This window comes from Dreissena polymorpha, chromosome 10 (genome assembly GCF_020536995.1).
Source record: "Dreissena polymorpha isolate Duluth1 chromosome 10, UMN_Dpol_1.0, whole genome shotgun sequence".
Lineage (NCBI taxonomy): Eukaryota > Metazoa > Mollusca > Bivalvia > Myida > Dreissenidae > Dreissena > Dreissena polymorpha.
The window spans coordinates 33,806,764-33,823,404 of NC_068364.1; the positions used below are offsets into that span (position 1 = coordinate 33,806,764).

General features: G+C 34.3%; 1 protein-coding gene across 1 annotated transcript; it reads left to right on the forward strand.

The window, feature by feature from the left end:
* Window positions 1–802: 802 nt before the first annotated feature.
* LOC127847210 (uncharacterized) lies at window positions 803–16,140 on the forward strand. Its single transcript, XM_052378961.1, has 5 exons — window positions 803–1,035; window positions 3,144–3,350; window positions 5,850–5,995; window positions 13,805–13,961; window positions 15,743–16,140. Exons 1-5 carry the CDS (start codon window positions 929–931, stop codon window positions 16,035–16,037), a joined length of 912 nt encoding a protein of 303 aa, XP_052234921.1. The 5' UTR covers window positions 803–928; the 3' UTR covers window positions 16,038–16,140.
* The last annotated feature ends 501 nt before the right edge of the window (window positions 16,141–16,641 follow it).

Consider the following 16,641-nt stretch of genomic DNA (forward strand, 5'->3'; position numbering starts at 1 on the left):
AACAGCATTGTCCAATCCTACGGCTTTCCATAGAACACGTGAACAGCATTGTCCAATCCTACGGCTTTCCATAGAACACGTGAACAGCATTGTCCAATCCTACGGCTTTCCATAGAACACGTGAACAGCATTGTCCAATCCTACGGCTTTCCATAGAACACGTGAACAGCATTGTCCAATCCTACGGCTTTCCATAGAACACGTGAACAGCATTGTCCAATCCGACGGCTTTCCATAGAAAATCTCTTTATGCATCATCATAACAGTCATTTTCCAGTATTTAAACTTCTCATACGGATGTTCACAGTGCATCGCAATGACTGTATTTTTCCAATTCTACACCTCTTCATAGCAAAGTTCCTAAAGCATCATAGAAGTCAACATTTGGGAAAATTATGGTTAAAGCAGTGCGAAAACTATCGTCCCAGAATAGCTTATGCAGTCCGCACAGGCTTATCAGGGACGACACTTACCGCCTACACTGGATTTAGGTTTAAAGGAGTCTTCCTATAAACGAAACATTCCATAAAAGAGGAAAGAGTCGTCCCTGACAAGCCTTTCGAACTACACAGTTTAATCTCGGACGACAGAAGCATTAAGCCCAGATTTCCCAGATAGAATCTCGCAGTTTTTTTAATGCCTTCAACTCTCCGTAGAAAGAAGCATTGTAAAGGCTGGAAGGCATGTGAAGCAGAAGTTTACATGACGCCCAGAAATAGCTCCTACAATATGATTTAGCTGTAGGATAAAAAAAGCCAGCATAATATCAGTTTGTATAATCTTTCAGCTCTCCATAGAAAAGTTCCTAAAAGGCGTCTCAGAGCTCGGAAAAATCAAGGACGAAAGCACGACATCTAACGGTCTCAACGCCGTCCCGAAAACCAAAGGAAAGAGGTCACCAAACGATTCCGGAAGTGACGAGAAACTAATGGCGTCCGTCGACTTAAAGAGCCGCCAGAGGTCGCCACGAAAGACCGAGTCACCTGTCAAGCAGCTTCTGAAACAGCCGCTAGGCACTGACGAGTTTAGCGTTAGGTATGGATGCCTTTCATTCGATATTAGTATTTGAAGGTTACATTTCACTAAATCATTTTAAATCCTTCCGTGATCCATTCGTATGTAACGCATTTTTTCTTAAAAGTATCTTTTCTCATCTGGGTTAAACGCCATTCAGCTATCGCTGTTTGTTGTTATTTCCTTTATCATATGTGTGTCTGCAACATTTAGGTTCGTTTCATTGGGTACTACATTGAAGGATGGACGTTTTTGGTTGCGCTTATTATAGAACAGTGCTTTTGTTGAAATCTTACTGCCGGAACCCTGTTTCATGAGGGTGCTTGCATTTCAGCGAATTTTATTTTCGAAGCAATTGCAAGAAAGGCATTTTTGCAATAATTGCAAGAGGTCAGACCGATCTTTAAAATGATATCAGTCTTGCAAACTTTAATATATAAGATAAATATCAAAGCAAAAACGCTTAGTTGGCCTTTTTGTAATTGGTCCTTATGGGAATTGGAATAAGTGTTACCTAACCTAATTGATTTGAAGACTGTTGAAGTAAACCGGCAGTCTTAAGAATGTGATTTCGAAAATGAATCGGGCGATCTACTTTTAGACTTTGTAGGTTACCATGTACTTGTTATCGATAAACTCTTTATAAACGATTTATGACTCTGTTGCCTGATGGACAATGAATATTCAACCTTTTGGTCGTTTTTCGTATGCATACCCTTAAAACAGTTCGTCCGAATGTATGTCTAATAATTATTCGGCGGTACAATATAGCTCTTTTCGTCTGTTGTCTGTATGTCCACATATCTCTTAAAATATGAACACATGCATCGCCAAGTCCAACATAAATAATCAATTGAGCAGCGTTCTGTGAAAACTGGACATAATGCAGTCCGCACAGGCTAATCAGGGACGACACCGCACAGGCTAATCAGGGACGACACTTTCCGCCTATACTTGACTTTCGATAAGGAGAAACTTCATTGAAACTAAAAATACCATAAAAGCGGAAAGTGTCGTCCCTGATTAGCCTGTGCGGACTGCACAGGCTAATATGGGAAGACACTGTACGCACATGCATTAAGCCCAGTTTTCTAAGAACGCGGCTCAATTATACGGTAACATGAAGACTCAAAGAGTTGTGCAACGCATCATTTATAATAAAATTAATCAAAACTCACACAATGTGAAACCTCTTACTCCTCGATATACAACTTAATATACAGTAATAGAAAGGAACTATTCTAAACCAAAGTTAGGTGGAATAATAGCTTATGCAGCGATGTGCGACGTTGTAGAACTAAGAAATAAAAGTTAACTTAAATTTTCCAATACAACGAACAATACGATATGTTTCTACAATACGTTGTTTGGTTGATACAAAGATTCGGTCTATTCTCACTTTTCAGTAAATCGTGTTGTGTAAATTATTTGCGGTTTGCATGGCAAAACGTTATAAAAGGTTGAATGTGTACGTTTCAATACTGGTTTTCGAAAGGTAATATTTAAAGGAGGAGTAGTATTTGTAGAAGTAGTGGAAGTAGTAATAGAAGAAGCTGTATTTTATGTTTCTCAAATCCATCTCAAGACATTTACTTCGTCATTTCTTTCAACTGATGCAAATAATGATTGGAGTGTACATAATATACTCGCACTATTGGTTCAACTTATAACAACACACTATAACTTTGTGTTTGTTCTTTGTTGCACATAAACGTATTTTATTTTAATGATTTCGCACAAGTGTCACAATATTATCTGAATAAAACGGTTTTCAGATTTAATCATAAGTGTTTGTTCTTCTATTATTCATGGTCTATATTCAACTGAAGATTTAAAGAGAATCTGATATCTGTATTAGTTCAACGAGATACAACATTGTTATTTACTCTGATAAATATAGAAAGAGCTAAGCAATGTGGAGATATAACCATGTGAACAAAAACAAAGCCAATTAACGAAAGTGTATCAAACACCAGCATGAGGTATGGTAAATGTGCTCGCATCTCGCGATAAAAAAACCACCAACAAACCACACAATGACCAACTTCTGCAGTTATTTTTGTCCTAAGGCAAAATCTGGCTACCAGATTAGCATACCAAGTCTCTCCAATATTGTTATTTTTCTGAAGGTTGCCGAGCGACAAGAAGACGTGCTCAATTACCGGCTCGGCTTTCCTACCAGACGACAAATTAGTTGTCGCAGACGCCACAAACAAGAAAATAAAATTATTCAGTGCGGACTTGAAATCGATCGCACACTTAGAGACGCAGACCGCTCCGCGTGACGTCACGACCATGTCCAACACAGAGATCGCTTGTACGTTGCCTAATGACAGGTAAAGTGATATATTTATTATTGTTACGTCCCTTTCATGTCAAACACAGAGGTCGCTTGTACGTTACCTAATTCCAGGAAAAGAGATATATTGATTATCGTGACGTGACGACCATGTCCAACACAGAGGTCGCTTGTACGTTACCAAATGACAGGTCAAGTGAGATATTAATTATCGTGACGTCACTTCCTTATCCAACACAGAGGTCGCTTGTACGTTACCAAACGACAGGTAACGTGATAAATTTATTATTGTGGCGTCACTTCCATGTCCAAAACAGATGTCGCTTGAACGTTACCTAATTACAAGTAAAGTGATATATTTAATTTTGCGACGTCACTTGGACCATGTCCAACAGAGTGGTCGCTTGTACGTTACCAAACGACAGATAAATAGTTATATTTAAAATCGTGACTTCTCGACCATGTCCAAAACAGTGGTCGCTTGTACGTTACCAAACGACAGGTACAATTATTAATTTATAATCGTAACGTCACGACCATGTCCAACTCAGAGGTCGCTTGTACGTTACCAAACGAAGGGTAACTTGATTAATTTTATGCTTTCAGGTGGTTTATAGAGAAATATCAGTGAATTAAATATGATAATTCACTGTTTCAAACAATCGAAAAACAAGAATACTATATATTCAGATAAAAGGAAACGTCTTGAGAGGCATAACTTTGGACAAAATAATACGATGGATGGTTAAGCAACTTAAAAATTTCAAAGGGCCATAACTCACTAAATAAATCATCTAACCAGAACCCACAAATAACATGCGCATTTCCTCAAGGTAGTTAAGCTTCCAATAAAGCTTCATTGAATTCCAGTCAGTTGTTGGTGGGACAAGAATTGTACTATATGTACAGTTAATGGACAATTTCAAAGGGCCATAACTCTGTTAAAAATCATCCGGCCAGAACCGGCTGATAATATGCACATCACCTCTTGGTAGTGAAACTTCCCATAAAGTTTAATTGAATTCTGGTCATTAATTACTGACAAATAGCCCGGACACAAATTGTGCACGTACGGACGGACACACACACGCACGGACAGACGAAGCGGCGACTATATGCCCCCCCCCCCATAAAAAAAAAATGGGGGAGCATAAAAACAGTGAAAATAAACCATAATTTTCAATTTACATGGTAAATATAAGTGGAAAAAGCATAAAATAAATAGAAAATTTGTTGCATTCGGTAAAATATCGATTTTAATTCACTCGTGATATATTTTCTATCATACGCTTCTCGTGAAAATATTATTTTCTATGATCAATCGTGAATTAAAATCGATATTCGACAGAGACCAACAAATATCCTGTCTATATTTGTATGATCATGACGTCACGATAATGTCAAACACAGAGATCGCGTGTACGTTACCAAACGACAAGTAAAAGTGGTTGGTTTTTTATTTTCACACAGAAAAAGAAGAATGTTTATATCAATTACTTTCACTTCCGGCATGGTGTTTGTATCGTCTGCATTACCATGATTATCAAACTCTGGAAAGTGAAAGGCATGTGTCATTCAATCCCACCGACAAATCCTTTTATGAGGATTTTTAGCAGTTTATGACAATATGTATGGGCCGTGCTCTGTGAAAAGGGGGTTTAATGCATGTGCGTTAAGTGCCGTCCCAGATAAGCCTGTGCGTACTCAGGATAATCAAGGACGACACCTGGGAGAACATTTTACGAACATGCATTAAACCCCCTTTTCACAGAGCACGGCCCATATGATATTTCGACACCTCACTCAATTATAAATAAATGCAACCTAAAAACGACATACCGACTTATTCGTTTACCTACCCAACGTTATCCACTGTAAATGAACGTTTTTTTATAATCATTATGTAAATAATTTAATGTGCTGCCTTTTATGGTTTTACGTTGTATGTGAATTTAATGTTTGTTGCGTTCCTTCCTTGCAATTTTTTATTCTTGTTGTTGATGCTGTTATTGATGTGGTTTTTGTCTTAGCTTTTGCTGCTTATATTTCGCTTGAAGGATATTCAACTAACTGCAAAAAATCACACAAACAATTCTTCAAACTTCAAATAAAATATCAAAAAAACATTAAATGAAAACCCCGTAACCAGAGCAACTATTTTCAGGACCATTCACATTAATTGCAAAAAAACACTCCAAAAATTCTCTAATCTAATAAAAAATCAATTTTTTAATAAAATCCTTGCAACTAGATACACTGTTTAAGCGTAGATGTGGGAACATGCATGTGAATAGTTTCGTCCGAGTTTAGCCTATTTAGAGCGCAAAGACTAATAAGGGACGACACTTTCCGCTTTTATTAAAATTTTCGTGTAAAAGAATTCCCTTCTTAGCGAAATTGAATTGAGTTAGCAAAAACAGTTAAGGCGGAAATTGTAGTCCCAGATTAGTCGTTGCGGACTGCCCAGGCTAATCTGGGACGACACTTCACGCACATGAGTTAAGCCTCGTTTTCTCAGCGAGCTATTTATTTTTAGGACTGTTCAGGTGATTCATGTCGGCAAAACGATGACAGTGAGCAAGTCATTCAAGCTTGACGTCGAGTGCTACGGCATATGTTACCATGACAACGCGTTTTACATCACCAGCGGCTGGAGCACTGACAAGGAGGTCCAGATCATGGGTCGGTAACATTATCCCTTTATTGCCAGTAGCATTATCCATTGAGCCGCGTTCTTGTAAAACCGAAAGTAATTCACATGCGTAAAGTGTCATCCCAGGTTAGCATGTGCAGTCCGTTAAGGCTAATCAGGGATGACACTTTCCGCTTTTACAGGATTTGCGTTTCGAAGAGACTTCCTTCAAACGAAAAATTCCATAGGCTAATCTAGGATGACACTTTACGCACATGCATTAAATCCAGTTTTCGAATCAATCCGGATATCCATGTACTTTTATAAGTAAACTACTTAATGCTAATACCAACATCACAACAATGTGAAAACATAAATTAGCTCTATAAACAATATAATAAACAAAATAACACATATATGGTATTTCTTTATTAAATGTCATTATTTTTTTATAGGAAAAAACATCATTACATTAGTTCGTTAAACAAGAGCACCGCATAACGGGTACCACGCTCGGCTGCGAAAGCTTGTCAGAATTTTTTTTTAGAGGTCACAGTGACCTTGACCTTTGACCTATTGACCCAACAAAAGATGTGATCGTCAGAAACACAATGCCCCTAATGCGTCGCTTTGAAATAAAATTTCTAATTATAATTTGGCAGGCATATAAATCATCTCCCTTTAAAGTTTATTACTTCCCTTGGATTATGTCCAATCCAACGGGGGGGGGGGGGGGGGGTCTGTAGACAGTCAAAACATTATCAAGTCAGACATCGCTGACAACCACGGCCTGTGGTTAATCAAAGAGATCATAGCCATCATGTATCTATGGACACAAGTCCACTGGTATTTAATGAAAACTAGCATTCACAAATTAGACCAGGTAAGGTTTGATAATTATATCATTAAAAAAACTTTCACAAATCAATCATTTGAGTTATCAATAATCAAAATAATAAATCTGTACAGTAACTGTGAAAAGAACTTAAATTCTTGGTAAGGACATATATAATACGAGATTTATAATTATATAAATTACTTCCCTTGAAAATAATTGTCTCTTTTTTTTTTTTTTTTTTTTTTTTTTTTTTTTATTAATTTTCAACAAACATCTCTATTACAACATGAATACACATATGAAGCAACACAACATTTTGGTCTCTTACATATACTAAAGTATCATATGCATTGACTATGTCTGCACTTATACGTGTTATATGTATATACTAAGAGAAAAAAAAACACACTTTATTTGTTTAGGTATGAACATGGTATTGCTTAACATTGTTACCAGAAAAATATTGTTGAGACGATGCTATGTTATTTTCTAAAGAGTGAAAAGGAGAGGGGAATAGCTAGATTTGATAATAAGAGAGTTTTAACATTGATTAATAATTTTAATATAAAAAAATAATAAAGTGACAAATAATTAAATATATATCAAACAAGAATCAAAAGGCCCGCAATATTTGACATATTTCACAAAATTTGACACAAATAAAGAGACATTTAGCGGTTTAAAAAGAAAGATTAAACAGAAAAATCCTAAAGTGTCGGGGACGTAGGCAAGATTCTTAATGAGTAATTTCAAAGTTGTGCCATTTTTTATTATGTTGATCAATTTTGCCTTTTTCGAAGGCAATTTGCTTTTCTAATATAATTTTCATTCTTAGAGCATTGTTGAAGGTCTCAATATTTGGCTTTTCGGCTTTTGATTTGGTATTGAATATGTATGATTTCATAAGGATAATTATAAAGTTAATCACTTGATTATGAGTGCCTCCTTTTTTAGTTCCAAAAATAATATCAATTACATTCAGTTCTATGTGTAATTGTTTTCTATTTAATAACAACGTCAGCTCCTGCCATATGGGTTGTACAGAATTACATTCATATAAAACGTGTATAATTGTTTCCTTACAACTTGCGCAAAAAGTGCACAAACTTGAAGATGTTAGATTACATTTATACAAATATGAATTAGTTGGTAGTATGCACTGTAGAATCTTATATTGAAAATTGCGTAAAGTGTTATCTATGGTGGCTTTAAATGGTGTTAAATAAGCATGTTTCCAGTCGATACTTTGTTCATAGGGGGACATTATGTCTTCCCATTTCTTTTCTTGTTTAGTTTTATTTTCATCTAAGGTTTGTTGTAGATTATATAAATATTTACACACTTTTTTTGATTTTTGTATTTTTTCAAGTAATGTGTTATGATTGAAATTGACAAAATCCATTTGAGATAGTTGTTGTTTGTAAGTTATTGGGATACTTTTGATTAGTGTGTAATATTTAAGATAATCTGTTGAGGGTAATTCATATAGGGTTTTAAAAACTTCAAATGTATAATAGGTTTTTGACCTAAAGTCGTATATGTGTTCGAGGAATTTTATACCCTTATTAAACCAGTTTAGGTAGAAGAAGGTATGTTGGTTATTTTTTTCTATCCTCGAGTTATTCCATATAATCGTTTTGTTTACATGCCCTTCTTTTTCTTTCGATTTAATCTTGTTCCAAGAGATAATGACATCTCTGAGGAATATATTTTTAAAATTGGAAACAATATGTTTTTCATTAAGTGCACATTCAAATACAAGATTTCCACCATATTTATTAAGTTCATTCTGATAGAAAATTTTCCACTGCCCTTTATTGTTTACGTCTGTTAATCTTTTGACCCAACTGGCCTTATTAGCATGTATTAGAGCAGTAATATCGGTAAGTTTCAGCCCTCCTTGATCTATTGGTTTAACTAGGGTTGTTCTTTTTATTTTTTCAGGTTTGCAATCCCATACAAATTGGAATATAGATTTATTAATTGTTTGTAATATTTCATGATTAGGGGTTGGGAGTGCTGACAATGTGTACATAATCTTTGGCAGGGCAAAAGTTTTAACCACAGTGACTTTTCCAAGGAGTGTTAATTTTCTGTGTTGCCACTGTTTTAAGCAATTTATAAAGGCAAGTAATTTTGGTTGCAAGTTTTTGTCTATATTGAGATGTTCATCATTGGTGAAATAAAAACCCAGTGTTTTAGCTTCTTCAGAGGTCCAAGAAAAATATTTGTATTTGTTAAATATAATTTGTGTGTTTTTAAGTGAACCAACGCGCATTACGATGGATTTTTGTGTATTTAGTTTAAGTCCAGATACTTCACTGAAGTCTTGAATAGTATTTATCAATGTTGAAAACGAATTAAGCGTTCCATCTGTCATATAAGTTGTATCATCTGCGAAAAGTGTTTGTTTTATTTCTTGTTCTTTTATTTTTATTCCTTTGATGTCTTCATTCCTTTCAATAAAGTTGGACAATATTTCTATGCTTAATACAAAAAGAGTTGTTGATAATGGACAGCCTTGTTTTACGCCCCTTTGAATAGGGATAGGTTCAGATAAGTGTCCGTTGTTGATAATTATGGTACTTATGTCAGTATAAAATAATTTAATCCATTGTATGAGTTCAGTTCCAAAATTAAATTGTTTGAGACTTTTAAACATGAAGTCGTGATCTAAACTATCGAATGCTTTTTCATAATCGGCAAAGAAAAGAAGTCCTGGCTTATTATTGTTATTCATATAATGAATGGTTTCAAAAATTGTGCGTACGTTCTCGCCAATGAATCTACCTTTTATAAATCCTGTTTGTCTTGACTCAACTACAGACGAAATAACTTTTTTAATCCTGTTTGCGATTGTTTTGGTCGCTATTTTATAGTCAACATTTAATAAACTTAATGGTCTCCAATTATCTAGTGTATCTAGATTTTTTCCTGGTTTTGGAATAAGTGTAAGAATACTTTGTTTTTGAAGTTGGGTTAATTGTCCATTAACAAATGAATGGTTAATTGAATTAATATAATGTGTTTTAATAACTTCCCAAAATACCTTGTAAAATTCTGCGGATAAACCATCTGAACCGGGACTTTTATTATTATCCATCTCTTTTAAAGCGTTTAAGCATTCATATTCTGTGAGTAAGCCTTCGCATGATTGTTTCTCATTTTCTGACATTCCTTTTATATTTAAGTTAAAAAAATGTGAATTATTAAGAGTATTCGTGTCAGTAGATTTTTAATGGCTATAAAGGTTTGAGTAAAAGCTTCTTTGTTCATTCATTATACTCTTAATGTCTGAGACTTCAATGTTATTTATTTTTAACTTATGAATGGTTTTACTTTCGTAATGTCTTTTTTCAAGATTTGCAAAGTATTTGGTATTTTTTTCATTATGTTCAATGTGTTTGGCTCTTGCTCTTACTAACATGCCATTTATTTTCTCTTCTATGATACTATCGTACTCTATTTTAGTTTCTTTATACAGTTTGAATATATTTTCGTTGTTATCACTGTTTGTATTGATTTTTTGCTCTAGTGACTCTAGTTTGTCAATGATAATGTGCTCTTTTTCCTGGTTTCGTTTTTTTATCATTGTAGAGAATTTTATACTAATGTCCCTTACCGTTCCTTTTATAAGTTCCCACAGTGTATTTGGACTACAGTTAGTGTTATGTTCCACTATGCTATGAATTTCTTGTTCAATTTGATTTTGATACTCTTCATTTGAAAGCATAGCATTATTTATTTTAAAATAACCAGGTCCTTTTTGTTGTATTTTATTGTCAATAATTATTTCAATCAAAGAGTGGTCTGTCTTATATCCCGGCTTTATTTTTGCTTTATTAATTATATTACATATATTTTGGGAAATAAGGTAATAATCCAATCTACAAAAAAAAAATAACCGGTTTTCCACTTGAATGCCATGTATAACGTTTTTGTTCTGGATGAAGAGCTCGCCATATGTCTATCAAATTGCATGAATCGACTATGGAATTTATTTTGTTCCTGCTGTTTATGTGTGTATCCTTTTTACCGTTCTTTTTGTCTAGATTTGGGTTAAGTATTGTATTAAAATCGCCTCCTATTATGTAATTTTTATCCATATTTTGTAGTAGATGTATTTCCAGTTTTTCAAAAAAACATATTTCATCTTTGTTTGGACCATATATATTTATTAAGGTGATTTCTTGATTATTAATAATAACATCAATTGTGCATAATCTACCGGGTACTAATTTTTTAAATTCGCCTATGTTTACATTATCTTTATTTTTTATTAAAATTCCTAAACCTTCACTATTTGATTAGTTCCCACTGTAAAAACTTGTTCCACTCCATTCTGATTGCCATTTGTTTTTTGTTAGCTCACAAACATGTGTTTCTTGAAGTAAACACACTGTGTAATTGTTTTCTTCAAACCATTTGAATATACTTTGCCTTTTATTAGCATTGTTGAGACCTCTCACATTTAAAGAGCATATTTTTTCATACATTTTTTTCTCCAAAAGATTTTATTTTTATGGCTAAATTGAATCGTACTGAATCTTGCCTATTAATTTTATAAAAGAACATAATTATATCCTGTTTTATTGACATGTGTTGGGATTTTGTGTTTATTTCTACTGGTTTAAAAGAAAATGTTATTAACGTTAGTGTAGATATGAAAATGTGTACAAAAACATCACAACAATAAACATACAGACGATAAGTACATGAATACATATGAAAATCAAAGCAGGCATTAACATTACCAATACAGAAGAAAACCCCCACAAACATTCAACTAAGTTAAACAGATGTGATTCGTAATTATTTAAGTTTCCTAAATGTGATAAAGCGCCATTTAAATATAATAATACAAGTGTATTTAAAATAAGCACATGAATGCTTATGTGAATCAAAACAAGCGTTAACATTACCAATGCGGAAGAAAAACAAATATTCAACTAAGTTTAATAGATATGATCTTTAATAATTTAAGTTCCCTAAATGTGCTAAAGCGCCATTTTTAAATATACGATGTTTTATAATATCAACCTGGATTTTAATTCTAATGTATATAAAGTCGGCTATTGTATGTTATTAATAATAAGGTAGTTATTAATATGTGTACAAAAAACATCAACACATTACAATTATAATATAAATCTGGATTTTGATTCTAATGTATACAAAGTCAGCTATTGTATGTTATTAATAATAAGGTAGTAATTAATATGTGTACATAAAACATCAACACATTACAGGCAATTAGCACATGAATACATGTGAAAGTCACATAAAATGTACACTGTTTTCTAATAACCAACTTGATTTTGATTCTTGTATACATAAAAGCAGCTATTGTATGTATATGTAAATACTGTTAAATATACCTACAACCTAGTTGTGCCAAAGTATAGTTAAAATAAACAATAATTTATCCTTTTATCCTTTATATTGTTTAACCAACAGCTGGTGATTGCGTATCAGCACATTATGTTAACTCACACTAACAACACCACTAGGTTCTTACATTAACTGTATTAAAGCTGCTTAGCTGTTGGGTTCCATTTTTTATTTCTATAAAAAAAGTTTTAACAGTGTTAATGTAGCTTATTTTAACATATATGACCTAAATTATATGATATATTGTTAACAGATTTAACATGTTTTCAAACATGTGTCAAATATATTTGTTACCTATCCGGCGCAATTAATATGAACATGTGTACATCATATTATACTGCTAAGACGTGCTATTGTAATATACTATTTGTTATACAAGTTTAGGTATAGGCGTTTCTAAATCAATCTGTTCATGTATGACAAAATAGAGTAATAAGGCAAAATATGATACAGTTTTTATCATCTACAGTTTTTATCATGTATTAATGATCACTTTAATGTAAGGAAATCTTATATCTAATAAGATATCCTGTCAAGGATAGTGGTAAATAATGTTTTGTTGTAATTATCCCTTACCACCGAAAGCAAAAGAAAAGGGATTAAATCACAAGTTTTACAATATCTATAGCCACGGTTGAGTGGTCACTAATCCTTTGTGTGTAAAACTGCTCCTGGATTTAGGACAGGTATCTGTAATTGTACATCAGTGTTCATGTTTGTATACTTCTCAAAATCAGTTAGGCTGCACACAATCTCTGGTTTTACTGCTTATATTGTAAATAACTATAGTTTTCAGGTCTGCTGGGTTATTGCTTTATCACAGTATTAATGAATGAATAGTGTGTTTTCCTGATCTAAAAAAAAAACCCAAAAAAAACACAAAAGACACATGTTCTGCTCATGATTTCTATTTTATAATAATTGTCTCTTACAAATGTCTATTTTTAGTAGCAAATAATTAAAAGCCACTTCCGTGACTGTAGATTCACCACTCAAAATGTGCAGCTCCATGAGATACACATGCATGCCAAATATCAAGTTGCTATGTTCAATATTGAATAATTATCTCCCTTTAAAGCTTTTCACATCCCTTGAATTTGTATTTTTGATCTTAGACCTTGAAGGATGACGTTTCACCACGATGTGTTTGTCAGAAACACAATGCCACCTACTGCCCCGCTTTGATTTATTTAACAAAAATAAATACGTTGGCAGGTCAGATAATTATGCCCATTCAAAGCTTATTACTTCCCTTGGATTTGTTTTTTCGACCCTAGACCTTGAAGGATGATGTTCACCTTGAAATTTTACCACTCAAAATGTGCAGCTCCATGAGATACACATGCATACCAAATATCAAGTTGCTATCTTCAATATTTAAAAAGTAATGGCCAATGTTAAGGTTTTAGCACGACGCCTACGGCGGACGGCGGACGGCGGACGACGAGTTGGCTATGACAATAGCTCGGGTTTTCTCCGAAAACAGCCGAGCTAAAAAACAACAACATAAAACTGAAACTAACTCAAGCAAACTACGACAAACACATAAGATATTCATTTAGTTTATTCAGAGTCCTTTAATTACTATTCATTTAGTTGAACTGAACTTATACTATTTTGTCCCATTCAGACACCGAGGGGGTAGTTCAACAAAAATTGCGCCCGGAAAAGGGAATCTTGCGATGTCCCCTATACGTGACGGTTGATGGAAAACTGGATCATATCTACGTCTCTGATTACGAGACGGGGATTGTAGGAATGGATATGTTGGGCAACGTTACCTTCAAGTAAGTCGAGCATTGGTCCGCGATCTGGAAAAACGGGTCTTTATACAGTCCGCACAGGCTAAACAGGGACTACAATTTCCGTTTTATATTTAAACAAGAGATGTGTTTGTCAGAAACACAATGTCCCCTTCTTCGCCGCTTTGATTTAATGTTTTTATATTAATATATCCCTTTGGATTATATCATTGGCAGGTACAGACCATTTTCACAAGGGAAGTTATATTTTGTATATTACTTCCCTTGTCAAAATGATCTGTACCTGCCAAATTATAAATAGAAATTATCTCCCTTTAAATATTGTTACTTCCCTTGGATTTGTTTTTTGTTACCTTTGACCTTTCAGGATGACTTTGACCTTGACCTTTTACCACTCAAAATGCGCAGCTCCATGAGATACACATGCATGCCAAATATCAAATTGCTGTCTTCAATATTGCAAAAGTTATGGTTAATGTTAAAGTTTTCGGACGGACAGACGGACAGACAGTTCAAATGCTATATGCCACCCTACCGGGAGCATAAAAAATCGTTTATAAGAAGTGTCTTCTAAGCAAACATCCAGTTTAGGTGGTAAGTGTCGTCCCTATGCGGACTATATATGCTAATCTGGGACGACACTTAACGCACATGCATTAAAACCCGATTTAACGAGAGCGAGGATCTTTCGTTTTTTATTTTAACAATTATAGGACTTTCAAAAATCTGTTTTATAGTAGTAAGTATATTGTATGATCGGAATGCGATTCAGAAAGACATGTGCGTGAATTATACATTAACACATTTGATAACCATTTTAAGTTTAAGGATTAAAATCACTTAGCATGGGTCAACTATTTGATTCATACGAAAACATATCAATTAACAGTGCTTTTATCAACTCGCTGTCTAAACCGAGTAAGATATACAGTGTGAAATATTGTTAACCAAAATACAAATAGGACGGCAAAAAGTAGAAAGGAGTAGAACACAACAAAACATAGCAATATCATCAGTTAACACATTTGATACATTGAAGTTAACTTTAAATCTAAACAAAGTGAAACTCTAGTTGCACCAATGTTATCATCTGACCCGTTGCCATGCATTCAGATATAGGCCAAAACCCAAGACAAATACAATAAACTGGGGCCAACGTCTTGGAACGGTCAATGCAAATAATAGCATTTTGGTTATTCACCCGGTGTCTTTCGCACCTAACCTTGCAGTAAGTCCAGAGTTATTCGTTTTATTGGTATATCGACATATTGACAGCACGAATAAATAACGTACACACACTGAAAAAATGAACAAATCTTTGGTCACCGCTTCCCGAATGTCATTTTTCAAACATCATTACGGGTTAACCACCGGTTTAAGGGCGCCAAAACATCGCACTTGCCCTCAGACTTCTAATTTTATATTGAATTGCATATAAAATTTAAACGCGTAGCAGCACAATTAAAATCAAACTGTTATAAAAGGTGATAAAATACAATATGATTGAATTTAATTCACGTTTTAACCACCTAATCAGAGGGGATAATCACATGATATTCAAGATGGCGACGTCCATGCCGAGACAGTTATTTTTTGCCGTTTAATACCATTTATTACTTTGTTTACTTTTTGCTTGATGCTCACTTTCCAGCCATATCAGTAGTTTATTTCGTATTAAACATCGCTTTATATCTCGACTTAAAGTTTATTTAGAACCATCTTACATTGAACTAGTTACTGTTCAAGGTTAGCACCGTTTCAGTGCATTCTTGAGTATAGTTCAAGGTTTTACATGACTGTTCCAGGTTTAGCGACACGGAAACGAAAGGCTTCATGGGAATCTGCTCGTCCCCCCAAGGAGAAGTGTTCATCTGTACGCTCCAGCCCAACGGAATCTCCCGAGTGCAGACGGAGACAAACAGGGTCTACGGATCCATAACAACGCTCAACGAGCCGGAACTCGAACCCGTGATCTCATTGCCAACGTTCAACAAGGGCGGTCAGCGGCCAAGGTCGATCGCGTTCAGCCGGAAATCGCAGAAGATCCTCGTGTCCTATGTGGGCCAAAGCGTTGATATGATGAACATCTATCATTTCTAATGTCGTACGTGGGGCAAAGCGTTGATATGATGAATATCTATCATTTCTAATGTCGTACGTGGGGCAAAGCGTTGATATGATGAATATCTATCATTTCTAATGTCGTACGTGGGGCAAAGCATTGATATGGTGAATATCTATCATTTCTAATGTCGTACGTAGGGCAAAGCGTTGATATGATGTATATCTATCATTTCTAATGTCGTACGTAGGGCAAAGCGTTGATATGATGAATATCTATCATTTCTAATGTCGTACGTAGGGCAAAGCGTTGATATGATGTATATCTATCATTTATAATGTCGAACGTGGGGCAAATCGTTGATATCTATCATTTCAAATGTCGTTCGTGGGGCAAAGCGTTGATATTATGAATATCTATCATTTCAAATGTCGTACGTGGGGCAAAGCGTTGCTATGATGAATATCTATCATTTCTAACGTGCGACGCATGGTCATCTGTATCTTTCAGGATTAAATTCATCTTGACACAATACTCTATTTATCTTACGTATTTATTTAACTTTCTAGTTATACTACGTATTTATTTATTTATTTAATTTTCTATTCATCCAATTTATGTATTATATTGTTTTAACATCAT

Excerpts from the sequence above, each read along its gene's own strand:
- LOC127847210 (XM_052378961.1), top strand. The coding sequence starts at position 929 with ATGGCGTCCGTCGACTTAAAGAGCCGCCAGAGGTCGCCACGAAAGACC. Across the intron at positions 1,036-3,143 it reads ACTGACGAGTTTAGCGTTAG|GTTGCCGAGCGACAAGAAGA; the intron begins GTATGGATGCCT and ends ATTTTTCTGAAG. Across the intron at positions 3,351-5,849 it reads TGTACGTTGCCTAATGACAG|GACTGTTCAGGTGATTCATG; the intron begins GTAAAGTGATAT and ends ATTTATTTTTAG.